Here is a 24,498-nt window from a genome sequence, read left to right as displayed (position 1 = left end):
TTGAGCAACTCCAGGAGATAGGGAAGGACAGGGAAGCCTGGCATGCTGCAGTCCATGGGGTTGCAAAGAGTCAGATATGACTTAGCAACAGCTCATCTGAGGACTGGAGGCTCTTTTGCAAGGCGGCCTCATTTTTTTACTCACCTCCTCATGGAGCAATGACACATTGAGTGTTCCTGTTCCAGAAGCTACTATGCAGAGGGCAGATGAACTTATAAGGACATTTCAACAAGTGTCTAGGAACCAGTGCCAGAAGCTGCCAAGGAAATCCATCCACACCACTCTACAACCCAGAGCCTCACCTCCCACAGTGTATTAAAAGAAGAAAAGAGAAGTTGAAAGTATCCATGGTAGACAAAACCCCAAAACAGATCTGGCCTATTAAAGACGTCATGACTAATTTATGATTCTTTTTAAAGAAAATAACTCCAAAAGGATAGACTTATCAGATGCAGGAATCTGGGAGAGCTTAAACAAAGATCCGGGTTTTAAAAAGTGTTGTCATACAAATAAACCCCATGTGGATTTTGCAGACTGTTCTTGTTCTTACAAATTAAGGCTATAGTAACATCTGCAACTTGCTTTCAGATAGTCCAGCAAAAAAAAAAAAAAAAAAAGTGTGTGTGTTTGGAGAGAGAGGGAGATGTAGAGAGGGAAAGCAAATACTGCAAAATATTAACAATTTGTCGCTGTTAGTGAAGTGTATACTGATGTTATTGTATTCATTCTTTCAATTTTCCCATAGGTTTAACATTTTTCAAAATAAAAAGGGAAAATATATATGGAACAAATAGGAAAAATGAATGGTCAGTAGGATCTATTTTTTTATCTCTCAGTAAAGATCACGAAGAATGTAATAGGGTCATTAAATGCTGGAATCTGGGTAAGATGATAGTATAGACCCAAGGCGAGCCCAGGAGCCACTGAGGGAACACCCTAACTCAGCCTCTTCTTGTTTTATGTGGGCATCCTCAAGTCCTTTGAGTTCCAAGGAACCAGTGACTGTGACAGAAGCAAGAACTTGAATGTGTTTTGTGGATGCACAGAAAGCAGCCTTCATTGGTGTCGTCCTGGGGGGCACTGGGAAGCCCACTCTTACCTCCCTTCTCACATCCACCTTCCCCCACCCATGCTCCTGGGCCTGGAGTCGGCACGCCCACAGTACAAGCTGGCCTCATCTTCCCTCTCCGGACATTCTGGATGTTTTCTCGAAACTCACAATCCTTTGATTACACCCACACCATGAGGCTCAACGTGACATTTCCAACAGGAGACTGCCTGATGTGGGTCCAGCTGCTTCATCTGTTTTTTCTATTTGTCCTGGAAAAGGCTCCAGATACATTTGGTCAACGCTCTTCCTGTTGGCCATGCTTCTGGGACCATTTCTCACCCACGCAGTCCAGCAGAGGCTGCAGTCTGTAAGTCCCTGCACGTCCACCCTGCTGGGGGCCAGGTAACCCCTGCAGAAGGGTGTGGCTGCCTGGAGAAGCAGGACTCCGGAGGGTTTTGCAGGGCGTGTGTTTTCAGTCTCCTGCGTGGTATGTTATTCACGTTTAGATCCCTAGAAACCAAGGGAGCCAGAACCTTGCCAAAGGGCTTCTTCATTCCATTTCTGCAGAAGTTTCACTATCAAGGAGAAAAGAGAATGTGCTGCTTTGATTTTTTTTTCCTTCTTGCAAACTCTCACAGAATATTGTTACTGCATAAGGATCTGAGAAGGAATACTTGCTCTGTGCTAAAATCCAAAGTCTCTACTTCCTGACTTCTGTGTGAGGAGGGTCGTTTGCACCCCCTACTTTGGGGCTCATGGAAAGTTCCAGCAGATTCCCCACCTTTGAGTAGCTGTGTTTATCAGCATCCCAGCTCCCACTGAATGCCCATACCTCCCAGGTTCTCCACCTGTGAGCCCCCCATGATAAATTCCTGGGAATCCTCCTGGGAGGCAGGGGTGGGAACCCCAAGAGGGGAGAGCAAGGGCTGTCACACTCTTGTTGGTACCTGAGGACCCTCACCCCCCACATCAAGTTCAGACACTGCCTGGAGAGGCACAGGGAGGTGGCCGAGCTGGCTGAGGGACATGGCTAATTTTAGTCCAGGGTATGCATGCCCCGATGGGGACTGGCTCACCTAGGGAAATTCCACAGCTCTCCAGTTTTATGTGTTTGAGTGGTGTAATGCTCTAAGTTTGCAAAGCTCCCTTGGATCTAAAGCAGTATCCCTTTCTCCTTTTTCTAAGAAAGACCCATAAAACAATAAGTCTTCTGTGTTTTTGGAGTAGGTCAAAATTTCCTGGAGATTCCTTTTGTGTGTGTGTGTGATGGGACAGCGTGTGGTGGAAGAAAGAGGGGCCCCAGGAGCCAGTCTTGGCTGGGTACAGAACGCTCTGTACGATCTTGCACAAGACAAGCACAGGGTGCCTGGGGTGGAGGAGACGCTGGGCATCTATTTGTAGGATGGGTCATCTCTGGGTGGGAATTCACGGATGAGCAAAATACAAAAAAAAAAAAGCCAAAACAAACTGCCTGGAATCATGTTCAGATCCAGACGTTGTGGGCCTGAAACTTACACAGTTTGGGTGTCTCTTGAAGATAAAGAACATACATCTACCTCATTTTTGCAAATCTGACAAAAATAGAAGACTGTGCCAACACTAGGGCCTCGTGACAGGGCCTGTGCTAGAGGATCCCTGAAGCTTGAGTCCCATTAACTTCATGGTAAATCAGACACATTACTTTGCCAACAAACGTCTGTCTAGTCAAAGCTATGGTTTTTCCAATAGTCATGTATGGATGTGAGAGTTGGACTTTAAAGAAACCTGAGCACCGAAAAATTGATGCTTTTGAACTCTGGTGTTGGAGAAGAATCTTGAGAGTCCCTTGAGAGACTCTTGCAGACTCTTGAGAGACTGTGAGGAGATCAAACCAGTCCATGCTAAAGGAAATCAGCCCTGAATATTCATTGGAAGGACTGATGCTGAAGCTGAAACTCCAATACTTTGGCCACCTGTTGCGAAGAACTGACTCATTGGAAAAGACCCTGATGCTGGGAAAGATTGAAAGCAGGAGGAGAAGGGGATGACAGAAGATGAGATGGTTGGATGGCATCACGGACTCAATGGACATGAGTTTGAGCAAGCTCCAGGAGTTGGTGATGGACAGGGAAGCCTGGTGAGCTGCAGTCCATGGGGTCGCAAAGAGTCGGACACGAGTGAGCAACTGAACTGAACTGAAATCAGATACTCTTCAGGTTGTTATTATTATTTAGTTTTCTTGCTAAGTAAGAACATTAGAACAATTCTGTAAAATTTAAATATATATCCAATCTTGAAAGAAAAGTCCCAGTTTTGAAATGAACAAATTAAGCCTAAGGAAAGATTCACTGTATTGTTACCTATGGCCCCCATCTGGTCATAGACCTGTGTGCCAAGGACTGGTCTGTGTTGGAATATTTCTGACTTTCCAAAGCTCAGTGTCCTCATTTTTGAAAATAGGGCTAAAACGTCCCTTTGCTGCTTCCCTGCAGCAAAGCTGCTTGTGAGAAATAAATAAAAAACTGTGCTTTCAAAGTGCTTGGTAAAGTAGAAATAAGCACCCAAATAAACACTTCTTATTGTAAGGACAAAAATTAGAACCCTTAGACTGTCACAGAAAGGACTGTGGAAGCTCAGGGCATGGGAGGATTCATCCACATCTGCTTGGAGAAAGACAGGAGCTTGAGAAAAAAGGTGTTATTCAAGTGTACACCTCCTCGCCTTTTCAAAAAGTAAGTGAACCCCAGTTTCTTTATTTTCAAATTGATATGAAGTTAACCTTGGACCCAGACAGTGTTGTTTCAAACTTGCTGCTTTAGGCGCTTTTATTAATGCTTAATGCAGTGAAACGTTTTCTGAGTTCAAAATGAAAATATTTCACCCCAGAAGTTTTTTTAAGCCACCCTTTGGCCTATTTTATCAAACAGAGCTCAAGTGGGTTTAACATTTAATGGGACTCGGAAAAAGTCCCATTTTCATTGGGACAGCTCCTTCCCGGGGTGTATTGTCCTTTATTTGGACAGTAAAGAGCAATCGTGGTGCCAAAAAGCAGCTTCTCCTAGCAGCTAAGTAAACATCTCGGCACAGCTTTCCAATCCACGATGGAGACCAGCGGCAACTCTTATGTAATCCCTTTCAGACACACTTTGGAACCTTCCCTTTTATAACTCCAAGTGTGACTTTGGACTTCCTGGGACAGGGCCAAGGTTGTAGAGGCAATCCTTTCCATCCTGGGCTGTCACGGGACACTTGGGGAGGACAGGGCTGGGGGAATCTTTGTCTCTGACAGAATCATCCCCTTAGGTCTTCACTCCACTGTCGGGAGCCCTAATCAGACAGCCTTAGTGATCCCACCTGCTGAGTGCGCAGTCTGGGGCTCCTGGTGGGAGGGGCGAGGCTCCTGTTGTGGGCCAGGTACCACCTCATGCCTCTCGCTCCAGCCCTGGTGATTGGGCTCTTCCAGCATCCCACAGGGTCTTCCCAGGTGGCTCAGAGGTAAAGAACCTGCCTGCCAATGCAGGAAACACGGATTTGCTCTCTGGGTCTGGAAGATCCCCTGGAGAAAGAAATGGCAATCCACTCTGGTATTCTTGCCTGGAGAATCAATCCCATGAACAAAGGAGCCTGGAGGGCTGTAGTCCATGGGGTCGCAAAAACTAAACAACAACAACAACAAGCGTTCCACAATGGTTGGGCGTGGCTGAGCCACATAGCCACGTGCTGGTGGGCAGAGGGGAGGAGGTGAGACGAAAGGGAAGGAGGATCGTGGGCTGGCAGCATTCTGCCTGGTGAGCTGCACAGTGCGGGTGGTGAATGAGTGATTACTCAGTGATCTGGCTACATCCCAGAGCTGTACTCCAGGGAGACCACTTGTCCTTCAAGAGGATATTTTTCTTCCCCTGGAGCCACCTCCTCTCTACCCACGTTTTCATTGCCTGTTGAGCAATGCCTGCCGCTCAGCACCAGTCACCTTGTGGAGCTGAGTTCAGCCACACCCAGGAAACTGCAGCCTGCGAGAAGGGCAGAAAGATAGGAGTTGGGAGAGCCACAAATCCTGCTAGTGTGCATTCATTAAGGGGAAAGCGACCACCCTGACCCAGTGCATTTTGGGTCTTTAGAAAACACAGTTGGTGCCTCCAACATCCAACATGGGATAGATGAAAATGAACTGTGGTGAGAGTCTGGAGCCTAAAGTTCTGTTTCTGGCTTTGCCCACTACACAGGGGTTCTAGGTATTAGTAAAAGCTCTCCCTCCCCTTCCCACCCCTGACAGAGTGGCAGTATTAGATTAGATGGTCTGAGTTAGTGTTTCCAACCCTTACAGAGGCATGAGCCTTATCTGGGTGAGGCTTCCCTGGTAAAGAATTCAGACGATAGAGAATCTGCCTGTAATGCGGGAGACCTCGGTTCAATCCCTGGGTCTGGAATATCCCCTGGACAAGGCACTGGCTACTCCGGACACCCCCTCAGCTTCCAGAGGGAACATCCGTTGAATACTAGTTGTATGCCAAGGCCTTGTGCCAAATTGGGAGAATAACATGAAGGAAGGTCACAGCTGGTACAGTTTTGTTTTGCGAATTGTGTGCCCTTGAGGAGCCCTCCTAGTCTGATGCTTTGGTGACCCGGAGTAAATTTCTTCTCTGTTCCTGGAATGTGCCAGAATCCAGCCCAGCTCAGGGAGGGAGAATTGTCAGACTTGGTTTTGGATCTTGCTCTGGCTCTGCATGCTTCTGGCCAAGGGTGTGTGTGCCAGAGCCTGTGGGGAGGGGCGCACACAGAAAGATAGTTGAACTGAGAGATCTTCACCCCCAAAGAACAATGGTTCAGGAGGTAAGAGTACGTGTGTTCTCTCCAGCTCAATGGGCCAAGCCGATGGCTTTTCCAGGAGGATGCAGGGTCATTGGGGACCCCCCTCCCAGTCCGTTCTCACCAGGCGATCCCTATCTTTGTCCCACCTTTGTCCAGCCCGGATGAGAGCGTCTTGGGTATGCAGCCCAATTCCCAATTAAAGTCATTCACTCGTTTCAGGAAGATAATTTATTTGGGCTGAATTGTTAAGGCAGATTGCTTTCACAGTATCCAAGCAGAGTGCTTTCTCACAGGAAATGTCAGACCAGGCAGTTCTAGTCAGGTTTTCCACATCCGTAAGAGAAAAGAGAAGGGAAAAAAAAAAAAAAAAAAAAAAGATTCCTTTCATATGTTGAAGGTCAACAGTTGGAGAACTGACAACTGCCGGGTATAAAACTGAGATGTGTACACATGATGACTTCTTGATAACCCAGCCCTTGATGAGACCTCCTGTTCTTTGACGGCTTAATTTTAAAAACGTCTGTGGACGTGGCAGCCCAGGAAGGTGGAGCTCTTTCCGAGGCTGGGACGTGGATCCCCCGGGCTGAGCACCCGGAAGGTGGAGACACTGGCAGAGCCCTCTTTCTTACTCCAGAGCACAGTTTCCTCATCTGTAAGCACAAAGGTTATGCCAGGTGATTATCCAAATGCCTTCCAAGTCTAACTCACCGTGATTCTGCACCTTGGGCCTTCTTCTGGGGGAACTTGGCTGAGCCTCTCTGGGAAGCCAGAGAGAAACGGAGAGCAGGAAAATCGAAAGAAGAAATCTTTTCTTCTATGGAGAACTTTTTTTTAAAGTTCTTTTTATATTAGTTTGCCCTCAGGGATCCCTCTCACTAAGGCTAACCCCTTCTGAAGTTCATTCAGTCTTTAATAAGAGCCTTTAAGGCCAGGGCTGTGCAGAGTCACTGTTGGGAGGACCAGAATACTGGAGTGGGTAGCCTTTCCCTTCTCCAGGGGATCTTCCCAGCCCAGGAATCGAAACCAGGTCTCCTGCATTGCAGGCAGGTTCTTTACCAAGAGGTGGTGGTTACACAGATTTGTAAATGCATTATATGCCACTGGATTGTTCTCTTTAAAATGGCTAATTTTTTTTTAAAGAAGAAAACAAAGAAAGAAAGTAAAAGTATGGCCAAAGGAAAGTGTAAAATATAACAGGACAAATAACTTCAAGTATATCAATAATTATATTAAAGATGAACAAATTAAACTTGCCAGTTAAAAGACAAAGACACTCAAATCAATTTTTTAAATTAGCACCATGGTATTTCATACGATACATGTGGAGAAAAGGAGAACAACTAAGCACAGAGAAACGGGGAAATAATATATCACTTGCATGCCAACCATGTAAAAGCTAATGTAGCTAAACGCTATTGGATAAAAATCAAAATAGGATAAAAAACATTATGAGTGATAAACCTACTTGTTACAGAATAACAAAAGGAGGAATTCGACATGAAAATTTAGCCCAACATGAACCTCTGTGAAATGGTTAATAATTGTCCTGCCTCAAACATTTGTGGTGAGAACTCAAGTTAATACGTCAAGTGCTGAGAATAGTATCTGTCGAAGTAATTGCTATGTGTTAGCTGCAGTTCATGGGGTCGCTAAGAGTCGGACATGACTGAATGACTTCACTTTCACTTTTCACTTTCATGCATTGGGGAAGGAAATGGCAGCCCACTCCAGTGTTCTTGCCTGGAGAATCCCAGGGATGGGGGAGCCTGGTGGGCTGCCGTCTATGGGGTCGCACAGAGTTGGACATGACTGAAGCGACTTAGCAGCAGCAGCAGCTGAGATGACTTAAAAGTTTTCAGTTTAATTAGTATCTCCACTCCCTCAAAAAAATGCAAGGATTTTAGAAAGCTTTAATTTGGATCATTTCCCCCTCCCAGGTTCCCTGTTTCTTACTGTCTAGTATTATCCCTTTGTTTTCAAAAACTTTCTCTAGATTAGTTGTTGCCAGCTCTCATTTAGGTTTATCCAAATGTTCACAGATTTCTTTTCTGCCATTGCTTGCATCCTGCTTTTTCCCTCTGGGTTCAATTTTCTTCTTCTGCAGTTAGTCTCTTAGTGGTTCATTCAGTGAAGGTCTGTGATGGTTCACATTTTTAGTCTTTGTCTGAAAATGTTTTCATTTTGTCCTTACCTTTAATATTTTTAATACTAAAGATGTTTTTTGTTAAAGTAACTGCTGTGTCTAGATAATCTACCTTTCTCTAAGTTTTTTCTCATTGTCTTTAGTGTTCTGGTCGTTTCAAGATGACGTGTCTAGGTGTGCATTTTCTTATACGTGTACTGTTTGGAATTTATTATGTTTCTCTGAGGATTCATGTCTGGTATATTCTTAGCAATTATCTTTTTAATACTTTCCCCTCTCATATTCTCTTTATCCTTTCTTTCTGGAACTCCTTTTATTTTTTTTAACTAATTTATTTTTTGGCTGCACCATGCAGCAAGTGGGATCTTAGGTCCCCAACCAGGGACTGAACTTGTGCCCCCTGCAGTGGAGGTATAGAGTCTTAACCACTGTACCACCAGGGAAGTCCTTGGATCTCCTTTTAGATGTATATTAGGCTTAAATTTTTTCCCTGCATGTCTCTTATTTGTTCTTTCATATATTTGATCTCTGAGCTGCATTCTGAATAAATGTCATCTCATTGTTCCTAGTGAATTTATTATCTCATCACTGTATCTAATCCCCTTTATTAAGTTTTCCAACAGTTTTCCCCCAACTTTAAAAATGTTCTAACCCATAAAAAAGTTGAAAGAATAGTACATGCAACCTACTTTCTGTAATTCTAAGATTTTTTTGGATTTGTTTTCTCTCTCCTCTTGTTCCGTTGTCCACAAATATTTTTTATGGTTGATTTGAAACTAAAATTCAGATATTAAGTCTCAGTTTGCACCTCCTAAGGACAAGAATATAACCATAGCCCCAGTTTCACAACCAAGAAATATCAGTAACATCCACTAATGTAAAGCCCATGATCAAATTTCTCCCAAATGGCTTCAAAATGTTCTTTGGGCTTTAGTTTTTCAACCCAGGATCCATTTAAGGTTCACTTGTATTTGGTTCCACTGTATAATCATAAGGGATTTGATTTAGGTCATACCTGAATGGTCTAGTGGTTTTCCCTACTTTCTTCAATTTAAGTCTGAATTTGGCAATATGGAGTTCATGGTCTGAGCCACAGTCAGCTCCTGGTCTTGTTTTTGCTGACTGTATAGAGCTTCTCCATCTTTGGCTGCAAAGAATATAATCAATCTGATTTCGGTGTGGACCATCTGGTGAAGTCCATGTATAGAGTCTTCTCTTGTGTTATTGGAAGAGGGTGTTTGTTATGACCAGTGCATTTTCTTGGCAAAACTCTATTAGTCTTTGCCCTGCTTCATTCTGTATTGAGGCCTGGCGTGCTGCAATTCATGGGGTCGCAAAGAGTCGCAAAGAGTCGGACACGACTGAGCGACTGATCTGATCTGATCTGTATTTGGTTGCCATGTCTCTCTGATCTCTTTCAGTCTCAAATAATTTTGCTCTCGTCTCATGAATGACCACATTCTAGATACGTCTGTTTCATTACTGGGTTTATGTTAGACAGTTTTGGTTAAGGACAATACTTATGTGATGCTGTGTACCTCCCATTGGTTCATGTCAGGAGCACGTGATGTAAGTTTATTTTTGGTGATGCGATGCTAAGTTGTGTCAGCCCTCTAGGGTTTCTGCCAATCTCTCTGTTCCCATAAAGGCAACCTTCCCCTTTGGAATTAATAAGGACTCTGTAACTTTTAGACCATGTGCATATTCTGTGCCTCAAAAACCTCTTAACCTGCGGTTTGAATATCCATTGATATTAGAAATGTAAAAAATGGTGATTTCCTAATTTTTGTCATTTTATCATTCATTTACTAGGTGGCATGTTTCATAGAGAAGAGCTTTCTGTTACCTGCCCCTGCCCCTCCTTCTTCCTCTATTAGCAGACTCATGGATTTAAAACAAAATATGTGTTTATATGGTATTATCCATCACCATCATTGTATGCCCCAAGTTTTCTCATTTTTCATGACTATATTTGCTTGTCAGAGCAGTGCATCCTTTCCTTATAGTGCCTGTTTCTTTTCATACAATTTCCATTCCTTTGTAAAATGTTCCCCTATTCTCTCTAATTACAGCCTCTTTTAGATTGTGGTTCTGTTATCTCAAGTTCTTGAGAGTCCTACTTGTTGTGTCAGTTGACTTTCACTTACGGTGGATCATCTCATATATTTAACAGGGTTTTTGTTTGTTTGTTTTAAGCATATTTTTAGTTGGGACTTAAAAAAAAAAAAGAATCTCTCTCTCTCCTGGGGAAGCTAGATTGTAGAGCTCCTACTTGCTTTGTAGAAATGTCTCTCCAGATAATTTTACATTGCTTCAGTGAGGTGTGCTGGGAAATTGTATGTAAATTTCTTATATCCTGGATTCTTGTGCAACATGTTGTTGTGTTAGTCGCTTGTCCAACTCTTTGCGATCCCATGTTCTATCCATGGAATTCTCTAGGCAAGAATACTGGAGTGGGTTGCCATTGCCTTCACCAGGGGATCTTCCTGACCCAGGGATTGAACCAAGGTCTCCTGCATTGCAGGCAGATTCTTTACCATCTGAGCTACCAGGGAAGCAACATGAGTGGGATCAATTCACACTGGGTTCAGGGTTCTCATCAAATAGACTATATAGTAAGTGATCAATGTCTTTCCTCTCATGGGACAGCTTTCTTTTGTAATCATAACTAGTTTAGTCAAGTATCCAGTACTAAACACAGGGGAAAGCACAGCTCCTCGTCTGTTTTTATGCCAAGAGCTGGTGAACTATTCTGAGTGTTCGGTGCAAAAGCAGTTGAACATCTTAAAGAATAGCACAAGCTGGGCATGTCAGTCCTCTCAGAGCCCGCCCACCTGGTCATGTTCCACAGCCATGCTCAGGCTTTCTCTAAGGTATAGCTGAGGCATCTGATGCCCGCAGAGGTGGGTGTCTTGCCTAGGGTCACTCAGAGTTGGGGGATCAAGGGCAAAAACTCTGGTCTCTGAGTGGCTCTTTCTACTCACCCAAGACCCAGTTATCCAGGGACTGAGTCCTGGCTCTGTGTAGCCCTGAATACCTGCAGGGCCCTAGCCTTTGCCCCTCCTGGGGGTGGGGTGTGGAGCCCACAGAGGGTCTTGGCTGGAAAACGGAGGCCTTGATCCCAGCAGGCAAGCGGGTGTTTCCAGCCTGGCTCCCCTAGATTTATTAGATGCACACTTTGACACATGTCTCTAGGTTATCTGTACAATCGCATTTTGAAAAAGTGTTTTGAATCCTTGATTTATCTTTTTGTCGTTGTTGCTCATAATAGTTTTCACTCAAAGGCAAGAACATGCTTTTAAACTGACCTTTTCAACTGTGTAATGCTTATGCCACAAAGGGACACATGAAAGGAACAATAGCACATTCCCTACGTGTGAGCATGACTGAAGTCTCCTCTGGTGAAGAGATTTATGGAAAGTGGCGCACAGCATCAGAGCCTGACTCTCGTGGCTGATGGATGGCCTCAGGGTGGAAGTCTCATGACCGGGAAGAGGCCCAGCTGTACCCTGCACAGCGGGAACATCATCCCTGCCCTCTCCCTGCGGCTCCTGCCAGTCTGCGTGCTCCTGCGGCTTTGCCCTGGGGAGCCAAGGGGACCACTTGGAAGGTGTAGGTTTTGTCTTCTGGTCCACAGGCAGCCATGGAGAGTTCTGGGCAGGAAAAGGAAGCATCAAATACAAGAAAGAGCAGAACAGCATTTGGATCCAGCGGCCTGGGTTTGAGCCCTGGTCTGGCACCTCTAAGTTGAGTGACCTATGTGAGCCGCCTAGCTTGTGTGAGGGTCATTCTGGTATTTGGCACCCATTTTTGGAGCAGCGACTAGGTGCTGCTCAAAAATGGACACAGGACACAGGACACAGAGGCCATCAAGAGAATCCTGTAGTCCATTGCTCTTCCTTGGTGTTTCTCTCTCTGTACGTATTAGTTTTCCATGGCTGCTCCAGCAAATCACCCGGTAATTTAGTGACTTAAAGCAACATGAATTTATTGTCTTGCTGTTCTGGAAAACTGAAGTCTGAAATCAGTTCCACTGTGTTAAAGCCAAGGTGTTGGCAGGGATAGCTGTTTAACAGCTAGAATCTGTTTCCTTGCCTTTTTCTGCTCCTCATGGCCACCCTCATTTCTTGGCTTGTGGCCCCTTCCTCTATCTTGAAAGTGCATCATTTCAACCTCTGTTTCCATTATCATCCTACCTGTTCTCTGCTGTGTCCGATCTCCTTCTGCCTCCCTCTTATAAGGACACTTGTGAGTAGGTTGGCCCCATTTGGATAATCCAGGATGCTTTCTTCCATTTCAAGATCTTTAATCTCTTTGGCAAGTTTTTTTTTGCCATATCAGTTACCATTTTCCATTTCCAGGGATTAGGATGTGAATATCTTTGGGGGCATTATTATATCATTATTCAGCCTACCACGCCATGTCATATTACAATTTGCATCTGTTTATTATACACAGCTGGGTCTCACTGGGGCAGGGAGACAAACCTACTGGATAACGGCCACATGCTGGCTAGATGACTGAGTGAAGAAATGAATAAACGCACGCTTTGGAGTTGAGAAGAAGGTAGCATTCCAACTGGGCTGAAAAGGACGAGTGTGAGTTTGCCAAAAGATATTCGAATAGGAATGAACAGCTTGTGAAAAGGTGTAGAGGCGTGGGCTGAGAAGTTAGCATGGAGGACATGCAGGTGGAGCGGGAGGGTGCAGAGGGAGGTGGTGCTGGGGTGGTAGGTGACCAGGTCACGGGCAGCCCAGCGCACACACTAATGGGCTTGGGTTTTGTTTTATGAGGAAGCAGTATATGTCGTATTTGCTGCCATTATCTTTGGCATTGTCAACCATGAATTGGAACTTAGCGTGGGTGCTTGGCATCTAATTCTACAAGGATTACATCGGGTGCTGCTGCAGCTGCTGACTTATAACACCTCCCCTAAAGGAGTTCAGGAGGAAGGGTGAGGCACTCTGTGCTCTGAGAAACTGGCAGGACAGGTCTTTAGATAGTTAGATATTCTCAGGGTGGAGTTTATGAACCCAATTCTTGTCAGAGTTTCTTTATAGAAAGATGCTTTGACACTTGTGAAGATGTAGGGCCAGTACCAAGTAGGGCATCACCCTGGGGTCAGGAAACCAGTTAGAGGGCTGTGAGAATGATCTGGGTGACAGACGTAGAGGCAGAGAGCAGAGATCGGTACCAGAGAGATGTTGGCAGTGGGATGTGCCAGAGGCATCTTTACTCCTGATATTTCCAGCTCAAAATGGTTCAAGGTGGCTCTTAGAGGCCATCTAGCACCTGCCCAAGTCCTTGCTTTTCAGACTGGGACACAGGCGCAGCAAGGAGAGGGCCCTTTGCCTTAGTATCCAGATGAAATAGTGACAGAGGGGATAGAAGAAATGGGACTTCGGTCCTTGTCTTCCCTTGCAGCGTGGGTGGTGGGGGAGAGGTGGGGTCGGCGGAGGTGTCTGAGAAAGCACAGTTCTTCATTGCTGGGCACTGTCGGGGGGCACAGCCTCTCTTTTAACCACCCACCCCCACCTCCTTCTGCTGCCCCTCCGTGCCTTAGATCTTCTTTCCAAGGTAACTTGTTCTTTCACCATTCCCAAGAAGGCTTGCAGAACCCTGGTAGCGTAGGAATTTTGTGGTTTCGAATTGAGGAAAGTGGGCTTGGCGGAGTGGAGGAGGACACGGGAGGCTTAGGGCTGCCTGGGAGGAAGGGGGAGGCGCTCTGTATTCCAGCACCAGAGACAGGAACCCTGGGGTCTGAAGCGGTATGTGCGGGGGAATTCAGTACTGTGCGTCCTCCGTGGTCTTCCACTCATGCCCCTTCATACGTCTTCAGGAGGAAGCCAATTCAATAGAACCTACTGTGGCAAGATTACAATTGTTACTTCAATCATATCTTATCCTGCAAGGATGTTGGAGGAAAATACATTTCAATGCTACGTTCAAAAGAGCTGTCATTTTTAACATAGTAAATGGAGTTTTCAAGAGGGTGATGTAATGTTGTTATTTTTTAATACATTTAAAAAAATGATGTTACTTTAGTTCAGATGAAGCATGCTGAAGGAAAAGAAAATCTAAAGAGAGCTGAAATACCGGTGGGCTGTTTAAAGAAGGCTCTGTGTGCACATCGTAAATCTACTAGTCAGAATCACAGAAGGTATTCTGTCTGCATTCTAGAGATTTCTGAGAAACGGCTGCTGATAGCTTTACAAGAAAGCTGGGAGAAAGTAAACCAACAAAAAAATGAGATAAGAAAATCTGTGCAGTGATTGTAGGAACCTGATTCGTGTGTGTGCGTGTGTGCCTGTGCACGTGCGAGCGTTTCCCAGCAGTGTTACAGTGGCATCAGCAAAAGAGCCTGCATTCAGTTCTTGGCAAGTGTCAAACTACAGGGTCTCTAATCCTGCATTGGCTGGGGTGTGCTTGTGTGTGTACACAACGGAAAAGCGCCCCAGAAGTGATCTGATCCCATCTGACATGGAACCTGTGGCTCAGCGAGGGAGAGTGCTGGTACACGGCACACACAGAGCAGCAGGGTCGGGTCTGGAGAGAAGCTCCCTCCTGGAGGCCCAGCCAGTGCTCCTCCCATTCTTCTCTGTTGTTTGCATTTCTCTGGTATTCTCCTATGGTACATTGACATTTCCCTTTATTTTTTTTCCTCTAGGAAAAATCAGTTGTCGGTGTCCAACAAGCTCGAGGGTGATCTGGATGTGCTGCAGCTTGGTAGGTACCCTGGGGCCTCTGTGCTTGCCCCACAGGGTCCAGCGGTCTTCATTTGGTCTGTCTGGGAGGTAGTGGGTGGTGGGGCTTTCTGCTGGCTGGGACGGGGCTCCTTTTCTCCCACCTGGCCTTGGGAAGGAGGGTCTGGCCCAGAGAGTAGAGCAGGTTTCTCTCTTTTTTGGTTGATGTCCAAATCCATCTTCCACTGCCCGTCTCACCTGGAGAAATATAGAAATCTACACTTCTAGATCTACACTGGGGGAGAGAGGGCAGAGTAGCATTTTCTGCATTTAGGGGTTCTTTTAGGGTTTCTCAGAACCTACAGAAGTCTCTAGAAGACAGTGCTTATCAAAATATTAGTATGTCTCTGCTTGAAGAAGCCCATCCTTTAAAAGTTTTTACCCACATACCCTTGGGGCTTCCCTGGTGGCTCAGATGGTAAAGAATCTTCCTGCAATGCAGGAGACCTGGGTTCAATCCCTGGGTTTGGGAAATCCCCTGGAGAAGGGAAAGGCTACCCACTGCAGTATTCTGGCCTGGAGAATTCCATGGGCAGAGGAGCCCAGGGAGCCACAGTCCATTGGGTCGCAAAGAGTTGTACACGACTTTGTGACTAACACAGACCACCTCAGTTCAGTTCAGTTGCTCAGTTGTGTCCTACTCTTTTCGACCCAATGAATTGCAGCGTGCCAGGCCTCCCTGTCCATCACCAACTCCTGGAGTTCACCCAAACCCACATTCATCGAGTTGGTGATGCCATCCAGCCATCTCATCCTCCATCATCCCCTTTTCCTCCTGCCCCCAGTCCCTCGCAGCATCAGAGTCTTTTCCAATGAGTCAGCTCTTTGCATGAGGTGGCCAAAGTACTGGAGTTTCAGCTTTAGCATCAGTCCTTCCAAAGAACACCCAGGACTGATCTCCTTTAGAATGGACTGGTTGGATCTCTTTGCAGTCCAAGGGACTCTCAAGAGTCTTCTCCAACACCACAGTTCAAAAGCATCAATTCTTCGGCCCTCAGCCTTCTTAACAGTCCAACTGTCACATCCATACATGACCACAGGAAAAACCATAGCCTTGACTAGACGGACCTTTGTTGGAAAAGTAATGTCTCTGCTTTTTAATATGCTATCTAGGTTGGTCACAACTTTCCTTCCAAGGAGTAAGTGTCTTTTAATTGCATGGCTGCAATCACCATCTGCAGTGATTTTGGAGCCCCAAAAAATAAAGTCTGACACTGTTTCCACTGTTTCCCCACCTATTTCCCATGAAGTAATGGGACCAGATGCCATGATCTTCGTTTTCTGAATGTTGAGCTTTAAGCCAACTTTTTCACTCTCCTCTTTCACTTTCATCAAGAGCCTTTTTAGTTCCTCTTCTCTTTCTGCCATAAGGATGGTGTCGTCTGCATATCTGAGGTTATTGGTATTTCTCCCGGCAATCTTGATTCCAGCTTGTGCTTCTTCCAGTCCAGCGTTTCTCATGACGTACTCTGCATATAAGTTAAATAAGCAGGGTGACAATATACAGCCTTGACGTACTCCTTTTCCTATTTGGAACCAGTCTGTTGTTCCATGACCAGTTCTAACTGTTGCTTCCTGACCTGCATACAGGTTTCTCAAGAGGCAGGTCAGGTGGTCTGGTATTCCCATCTCTTTCAGAATTGTCCACAGTTTATTGTGATCCACACAGTCAAAGGCTTTGACATAGTCAATAATGCAGAAACAGATGTTTTTCTGGAACTCTCTTGCTTTTTCGATGATCCAGCAGATGTTGGCAATTTGATCTCTGGTTCCTCTGCCTTTTCTAAATCCAGCTTGAACATCTGGAAGTTCACGGTTCACCACCTCACTGAGGTGTAAAACACAAATCGTGAGGTGCGTCAGCTCATGCCCTTCCACCTGTGTGTGCATCTGTGTACCTCCTCTGTAAGATCTAGACAGGAACTTGTCCATCCACTCTTTCTCTTTGAAGCCACCTTTTTCCCTCTTTCTGGAATTCTCTATCCCTCCAAGACTAATATGTTTGCAGGCCTTGGCAAAAGCCAGGAATAGAATAAAGGATGACAACCAAGGACCAGACATGAAAGGACGAGGCCTGAGTGCCATTGACCTTTGCTGTTCTCCTGGGAGCAGGCAATGTATTGATACCTTTTGGACCATTTTGGCATGCAAGAGCTGGGAGCTACTCACATCCTTTTCCTCTCCTTTTAAGCACTCCCTTTTACATGAAGGAAGAAAGCAGCTTGCCCTTTAGAAGTGACTGGCGTGAGACAGGCTGTCTGACGGTTTGCTTTGATGAAGTTGAAAGGCAGGGACTGGCCCCCGAGTGATGGAAGCAGGGGTTTGTTTATTCTGCTTTGTTTCTTCAGAGGTGACTGTTCCTCACAGGGATGGCCGGTGGGATCGTTGGCCCACCCAGGAAGGGGCAGATTTCACTGCGCACACGGCTGTGCAGAATGAAGCATGGAGCCAAAAAACGCTGGCATCTGAAACCTTTCTGTAAAGCATTCTAAGATTTTCTAATGAAAGCCACTCCTGTCTGGATGTAAAGTGAAGCGGTTCCCGGCCCTCAGAACCCAGAGGGCTTCTGCTGGGAGGAAAGCTTTTAGCAGTTCTCTCAGAACCCAGCTCTTTGAAGTGTGTGTACTTTTCCAGAGGGAAGCCAGCCTCTCTTTGCTGGTGGCTCAGCTAATGATTTAGAGAAGGACACTGAGATAAAAGATCAGAGGTCCAGAGTCCTCTCATGGAACCCAGTTACCCCGAGAGAGTGGAGGAGAAGTTTGGGGTGGGAGAATCAGAAACAAAGAATGCAATTTGTTTAGAGGGATAGCATTCCCTTCCTCACCCCAGTTCATCTTTCTTGGGTTCACTTCTGCCCACTTTGGTTAGCTCTTACATGCCCGGGCACAAACAGGACTGTTGAACATGGACGGAGGTGATGAAAAGTGGTCTTGCTTTCCTGGAGGGTGGGGTTGGGTAGGATGAAGGAAGAGAGGTGTTTTCTGAAAACCACACCAAAGTAAATGACCTTCAGCTCTTCACTGCTTCAAGAGGCGATTTAGCCAAGTCTGTGGTGAGTTCCACAGTGGAGTATCATTTAGACCGGGCTTTGAAGGATGGACAAGATCTTATCAAGTAGAGATGTGAAACGAATGATGTTTGAGGCCGTCTCTGGATGTGGGTGGAGGATGAGTTTTAGGGGTAAGAGCCTGGATTTTGGGAGACTGGTCGGGGGGGCTCTTGGAATAGTCTAGAAAAGAGGTGACTGGGCCCCTATCCTATCTGGGGAAATCCTCTGGGTATTTCAAGACCCTGCTCAAATATTTACCATTTACGTGAAGCTTTTCTGACCCTGTAGGCAGGATTACTTGCCTCTTCCTCTCTGCTCTTAGAACCTTTGCCCTAATCTCCATTTTAGCACTGACCTCATGTTATATGTTTAGGGCTCTGTCTCCGTCTTTAGTTAGTGAGCTCCTTGAAGGCAAGGATGATGTTTTCATCATCTCTGGATCTCTTCTGTCCCACATACCCAGTGGCACATCATGGGTCTTCAGTAAAGTGCTTGATGAGCAAATAGAAAAATAATGACACATTGCTATAAAAGTGGAGAGGGAAAGTGTGGGAGGTGGGCAGCGTTATGAGGCATTCTGGGGGCAGGGTAACCTGGAGGGTAGAGCAGCATGCTGTGTGGGAGAGGGTTGAGGTTTTGGCCTGGGTCCCTGGTGGAGGGCTGGGGAGATGGATTCTATAATAAAAATAGAAGCCTGGAGGGGTTCAGTGCTGAGATTCCTGAGTCTGGGGCATTGGGGCACTTCCAGCAGAAGACATCTTATAGTCAATGGGAACTACTGAGTGGGGACCTGGAAAAAGAGATAGACAGGCCTCTATTAAGTATTTCCAAGGTTATGTATATGTTTTCTTTCTCCAAAGGGTAAGTTAAATGGTATAGGAAATAAAATCCCTTGCTTTTTTTCAACCAGACATTTACACTGGGCCTTAAAAATAGCAACTGAAAACCATCAGCATTTGCAGCTGGGTTTGTCTGCTTGGCCAACATGTCACGCCAGAGTGCTTTGTTTTCCCCTGCACGGCGATCCTGCCACATCTGCGCCTGCCTAACTGTCCTGAACCAGTTCCCTGTGCAGGCGCCAACTGCCTCCTGGCAGAGGCCGAGAGAGGCTGCCTCCTCCTGGGGGCTCCACCCAGTCAGCTTCCCGTGGGCCCCAGCCTCCATCCTTAGACTTAGTTCATGGGCTTGAGCAGAGCACGTTTCAGCCCCGGTTCCCTTCGGGACATCCCAGATTAAACAGCAGCCTCCAAATAGGCTTAAATCCTGCCCTCTCTGGGCCTCCCAGAAGCAGTCTGGGCTGAGGCATTGCTGAGGCTTGGTGGAATCGCTCAGTTCCTCTCCCGCTCTGTTTCTGGGCCTCAGATGCCTAGGGTTGAATTAATCACACATCTCCATACCTTAGTGAACATTCTCAGTTTTGATCTTTGCAAAGCTTCCCATTGTCCGCCCTCTTACTTTTCCTTCCTGATTTCATTTGAGCCCCACCCCACACTCCCATGACCCTCCTCACTATCAACCACTCCACCCTCGTGTATTTAGTGATTTCTTTTCGCTTGTGTGTGTTCTTGCAAAAATGTTTGGAGTTGCGTGCATGTGTTTATACTGGATGTAAATTGTGTTGTGTTATAAATTGCATTTTTTTTCTTACTTTCTCTATCCAGTGGCATGCTTTCAAGAGCTGTGTATGTTACTGTGTGAACATCTGGTCTTTGTTTCAGGTGTTTTTGTAAGACCATGGTCACAGGGTGGCTTTTCTCTGAGACCCTCACTAAGAAAGTTTCTCATTTAAATTCCAGACTTACTGGAAACTTTTGTTTCAGCCTAAAGGTAGAATCTGTCTCCTTTTCAGTGGACTGAGCCTCTAGGAGTGGGCCTTATGCTGTGCCTGGTCCTCCTCCAGGGAAGAAAAGGAGGCTGTAGAGTAAGATGTAAGGCACGTGTCCTGGGGATGTTGACCTTTGAACAGTATCTCAGAAGATGCGCGGCAGGGACTGTGACATGTCTATGGTCCCACACACACAGGCTTATGGCAGATAATGTTGAGGTCTATACAGTGTGGTGTGCTTTTTAAGTAATCATTTAGTCTTGGGAAAAGGGTGGGAGGAAGTCCCCAGAGGCTCTCTGGAGACCAGCCTGCTGGGCGCTGCCAGCGTCACTGCCTTGGGCTGTTTTCATGTGGGTCCCGCACCTGAGGGTTCTGGGAAGTGGAGCCACAGCAGGCCTAATGGCGAGAGGGAGCCTCGCCTGCCAGGGAAGGCACAGGCTGGTGCTGCCAGCACTCACTCCAGGACCTTCTCTGGGCCTCCATCACTCCAGCTGTGAGGTTGTATTTGGAATGTGACTTGGTGTCCCTTTTGGCTGGAGATCCATGGAGGTCTGATTGGCAGGATGGCAGAGCTGTTGGGAGCTGGCCTGGGTTTATATTCTATCTCTGTAACTTTCCACCTGGGTGACTTTAGGTCAGTGACTTAACTTGTCTCAATCTCAGTTTCCTCATCTGTAAATGGGTGTGATGATAATTACTCTCTTGAGGAGAGAGTGGTGCTTAGATGATAAACATAGGTAGTGAAAACCACAATAGTGATAATCTATTATAACTGTCATTATTCTCTCAGGAAGGGCAGCACTTTCTTTCCTACTTTTGCCCTTTTCATGTTTATCCTCGGGGGGACAGATCTGTGGGTCATGTCCGCCTTTTGGAGGAATCACATCTGGGCCAGGCTTTTCCGGGACTGAGTCAACAGCTTAGGCCTAGGCCTTTGTTTCTGCATGTCCACAAGCAGAGCCTTCTAGTGGACTGAGAGCCATGTCCCAGCTGCCAGTATCCTTGGACCAGCATGGGGTGACATGGAGCAAGGGCTCTTGCTCTGCCTTCTCCCTTCTGATGGGGGCTTGGGAGCCCCAGAGGGTCCACAGGGGGTGGATGGTAGAGGACCCCTCCTCTCATCCCAACCCTCTCAGCACTCATCAGTGTCCTGGGTGTTAAATGGCCTCCTAATCTGTTCTCTGTGCATCATAACAAAGAGCTCACATGGCCACGGTTTTCTTTCAGAGGATGTGGAAGATGAATTGGTAAGGGAAGAAATCATCCTGTCTCCAGTCTCATCAGTGCTCAAGCTGCAAGTAGTATCCAAGCCCATCGACCTCTCGGTGGCGAAGGTAGGTGTCAACTGCAAAGTGTGAGGTGATGTGTTTCTTGATTTGAACTGGTGTGAATTGGTGTGGTGTGACTTGAAGGCGTCTTGATTTGAGTTGGTGGGAGGAGATGATCTTCCTCTCTCTGCCTTCATTCATCTCGTTATAATCTCCCAGTCATTGTTGAAATGGAAATTTGCATGTGATGTGGAAATAAACATGAACGGAGAGTCAGGGAAATGGGGACCTAGTGCTGGCAGCCCCCGCTCCCTCTCCGAGAGTAAAGGTGAGGATACAACGTCTCTTCACTGAAACATTCCAGGATCCAGCTTTTCTTTTGGCCCAGAGCTGCTTCACCATGTCTGCACCCGCTAACTCCAGAGTTGAGCTGGGAACAGAATGATCATCCTCATTGGCGCGACTCTGCTCCTGCACTGGTCCTCTGAGCAGTGCTCAGGCTGGGCAGTGGTGAGGGGAGGACAAGGAAGTGTGGCTAATGTCTCAGTGCCATCTAGGGTTATGCTAGTGGGCTCCTGGAGTCGATTCCGGGAGCTGGTCCCTGGCCTTAGCAGCCTCCTCTGTGGGGATGTCCTGAGAGTCACAGGACTTGGGGAGTCGGTTCCTGGCCTTAGCAGCCCCCTCTGCAGGGATGTCCTGAGAGTCACAGGACTCTGGGAGCAGGTTTCTGGCCTTAGAAGCCTCCTCTGCAGGGATGTCCTGAGAGTCACAGGACTTGGGGAGTCGGTTCCTGGCCTTAGCAGCCCCCTCTGCAGGGATATCCTGAGAGTCACAGGACTCTAGGAGCAGGTTTCTGGCCTTAGCAGCCTCCTCTGCGGGGATGTCCTGGCCTCCTCTCCATCTCCACTGCCAGAGGGCCTCACCCTTCCCTGTGGCCAGCAGTTCCTGCAAGATGGAATGAGGCTCCTGCTGTCTTCCACTGGCTTTTCAGCCAGGATTCAGGAAGAGAAAATAAAACTCCTGGGGACACAGCTGACCCTCTTCTCTTCCTACTTAGCAAGTATTTGCTGAGCACACAGGTGAAAAGTCAAAGGTTTTTCTAGAGGTTTTGTCCCTCTTCATCCCTCCCTTCTCTTTCCCTTCTTTCTTTTGAGACCACAGGGAGGGGGTCAGGCAAGGGCTCTTAAGTACTCCCACGCCTGGGAGTAAGTGGTCTGGCTGTCCTTAGCCACAGACATAGCCACAGGCTATGATTCTTTGTAGTGGGTACTATCATTTTGGGAGGGGCCCTCAGAGGCCCCTAAAGACCACCCAGTAGTAGCATCTCGAAAAACAGCAGAAAGAACTGAGGCCCCCACAGAGAAAGGACAACCCAGGACACACGGCACCCACAACAAGTAGAACCCAGGTTTCCAGGCTCGTAACCCTGTGACCTGGCAACTGTACTATGCCCAGATGAGAGCTGTCATTCTGTGGGTGAGAGAATAGACATAGGCTTCAGCCAGAAAACTCAAGTTCCTATTGTTTCTAGGCTCCCGGGAAACTCAGTCCAAATACATGGATGACTGTAGTTGGTGCAAGAAGGGGACCCAAGCCCTGATTTAGCTACCCCTCTCTCCTATGTGGTGTCAGCCCACATTTGATGACATGGGGGAAAGTGCTCGGTCACAGAGTTTTCCCCTGTACTTAACGAAAAGAAGGGCTTCCCAAGTGGCATAGCTGGTAAAGGATCTGCCTGCCAATGCAGAAGTTGCAAGAGATGTGGGTTTGATCCCTGGGTTAGGAAGATCCCTTGGAGAAGGAAATGGCAACCCACTCCAGTACTCTTGCCTGGGAAGTCCCATGGACAGAGGAACCTGGCAGGCTACGGTCTGTAGGGTTGATAAAAGTTGGACACTGTTGAGCATGCATGCATGAGAAGAAAGAACTGACCTTAGAGGGAAAAATGAGTCTGTAGGAAAGATATGACCTGGAATAGGGCTCTGAGCGTGTAGTGACAGAATCCACATGTTGCCCCCTCAGATCCTCTGGGGTGTAAAATCACGACAGAGAGAGGAGAGGCAGCCAGCATAGGGAGGGACGTCTGGGGAGAGGCTCCGCTTTCCCGTCTGAGGGCTGGTCAGTGGGGAAGTGTTGGCGCTTTCTGGGGCTCTGGAGGGTGGGGCTTGGTTTGATGGGAGAGCAATGTCAGCCAGAAGTTTGAAGAAGATAGAGCTGTGAAGAAATGGAGGGGCTGTCTTGAGAGATAGTGGGAACCCCTTCACTTGGTGGTTGGGGTGTTCAAGTTTTGGGGGGCACCAGCACCACTCTCTGGCGATGTTGAGATTCTTACATATAGGAAGGGGTTGTACCGGTGTGGGGTTGGCAAACTTTTTCCACAGAGAGCTAGATCCTGTATTTTTGGCTCTCGATTGCAACCACACAACTCTGCCATTGTAATCTAAAAGTAAACACAGATAATATGTAAACACACGGGTATTGCTGCGTTTCAGTAAAACACTATTTATAAAGGAAGTAGAGGGTTGGATTTGGCCTGTGGGTCATGGTTTGCTAGAGGTTCTCAAGCTTGGCTGTGCACTGGACTCATTTACAACTACAGATCACAGCATCTGACACCCGGGGGTTGTGCTTCAGTTGGTCCAGCATGGGGTCTGAGCATCAGGATTGTTCAGAGATCTGTAGGTAATTATAATGTGCAGTCAAAAATCCCCAAGGTCCCATGTAAGACTAAAATTTTGTGTATCGAGGAACGTCTAAGGAACCTGAAAAGATTTTGGTTTGGATCAGCACAGGCTGGTTGGGTTTACAGATGTTCCAGAGGTAAGACCCTCAGGGTCAATTTTCTCTTTCCTCAAATATGATAAAAATGGGTTTGCAAAACAAAAAGGGAGTAGATGACCCTGCTGGAAAACAGACTACCCTGCTAGATAGAATTCAAGACCAGCTCCTGTGGGAATGCAAACACCCAGCCGTGTGTTGTTGTTTGCTTTGAAAACAACCAATAAAATTCTTTCTTCTTTTGACAGGACATAAAGACCATTCTGTTTGGTTCCAGCTTTTGCTGTTTCAGCGATGAGTGGAAACTTCAGAGTTTTTCCTTTAATGACTCAGTATCCTTAAAATATGGCATTGTGCAGAACAAGGCAGGTTGTTTTTAAGGGCCCCCCCGGGACACTTCTCTGGGCCCATCAGGGACATTGTCACCCAGGACAGAAACTTCACTGTGGCTGGCAGAGCAGGGCCGGGGAACATGACCCCTAATATAAGTGATGCGTGATGTGGGAATCCTCACTGAGAGGGAATGGGGTAGGGGCCCCTGTGTCTACTTGGGATTACCAGAGAGGGTCCCTTAGCTGAGTACCTCGAGTGCTGATTTTACTGGAGAGCTGGAGAAAGGATGCTGGAAACAGGTGGCAGCTTGAACAAAGGGAGGCTTGTGAATACCTAGGAACTGCAGAAGGGGGCAGAAGTATCTGGTGTGAGAACCAGGAGAAGTGAGGAGGAGAGGACACAGGCAGGGAAACGCAAGTAGCTTGTGGCAGGATCTGAATGTGGCTTAAATACATTTCCCAAAAGGCGTATCTTCAGGGCCAGAAGATACTAAAAAATCCAGCATCTCATCCAGATTCCA

At 46.7% G+C, this 24,498-nt stretch overlaps 1 protein-coding gene across 1 annotated transcript in view; it reads left to right on the top strand.

Moving 5' to 3' along the window:
- MINDY4 (MINDY lysine 48 deubiquitinase 4) overlaps positions 1-24,498 on the top strand; it is a 119,311-nt gene that overhangs the window by 40,608 nt on the left and 54,205 nt on the right. Inside the window, exons 6-8 of the mRNA XM_055590476.1 lie at positions 14,650-14,708; positions 20,827-20,933; positions 23,894-24,010. Coding sequence (XP_055446451.1) covers positions 14,650-14,708; positions 20,827-20,933; positions 23,894-24,010 — 283 coding nt within the window. The remainder of the gene's footprint in view (positions 1-14,649; positions 14,709-20,826; positions 20,934-23,893; positions 24,011-24,498) is intronic.

The sequence above is a fragment of the Bubalus kerabau genome, chromosome 8 (genome assembly GCF_029407905.1).
Source record: "Bubalus kerabau isolate K-KA32 ecotype Philippines breed swamp buffalo chromosome 8, PCC_UOA_SB_1v2, whole genome shotgun sequence".
Lineage (NCBI taxonomy): Eukaryota > Metazoa > Chordata > Mammalia > Artiodactyla > Bovidae > Bubalus > Bubalus kerabau.
Note: the sequence above shows the minus strand (reverse complement) of the source record. Positions and strands in the feature narration are given on the sequence as shown.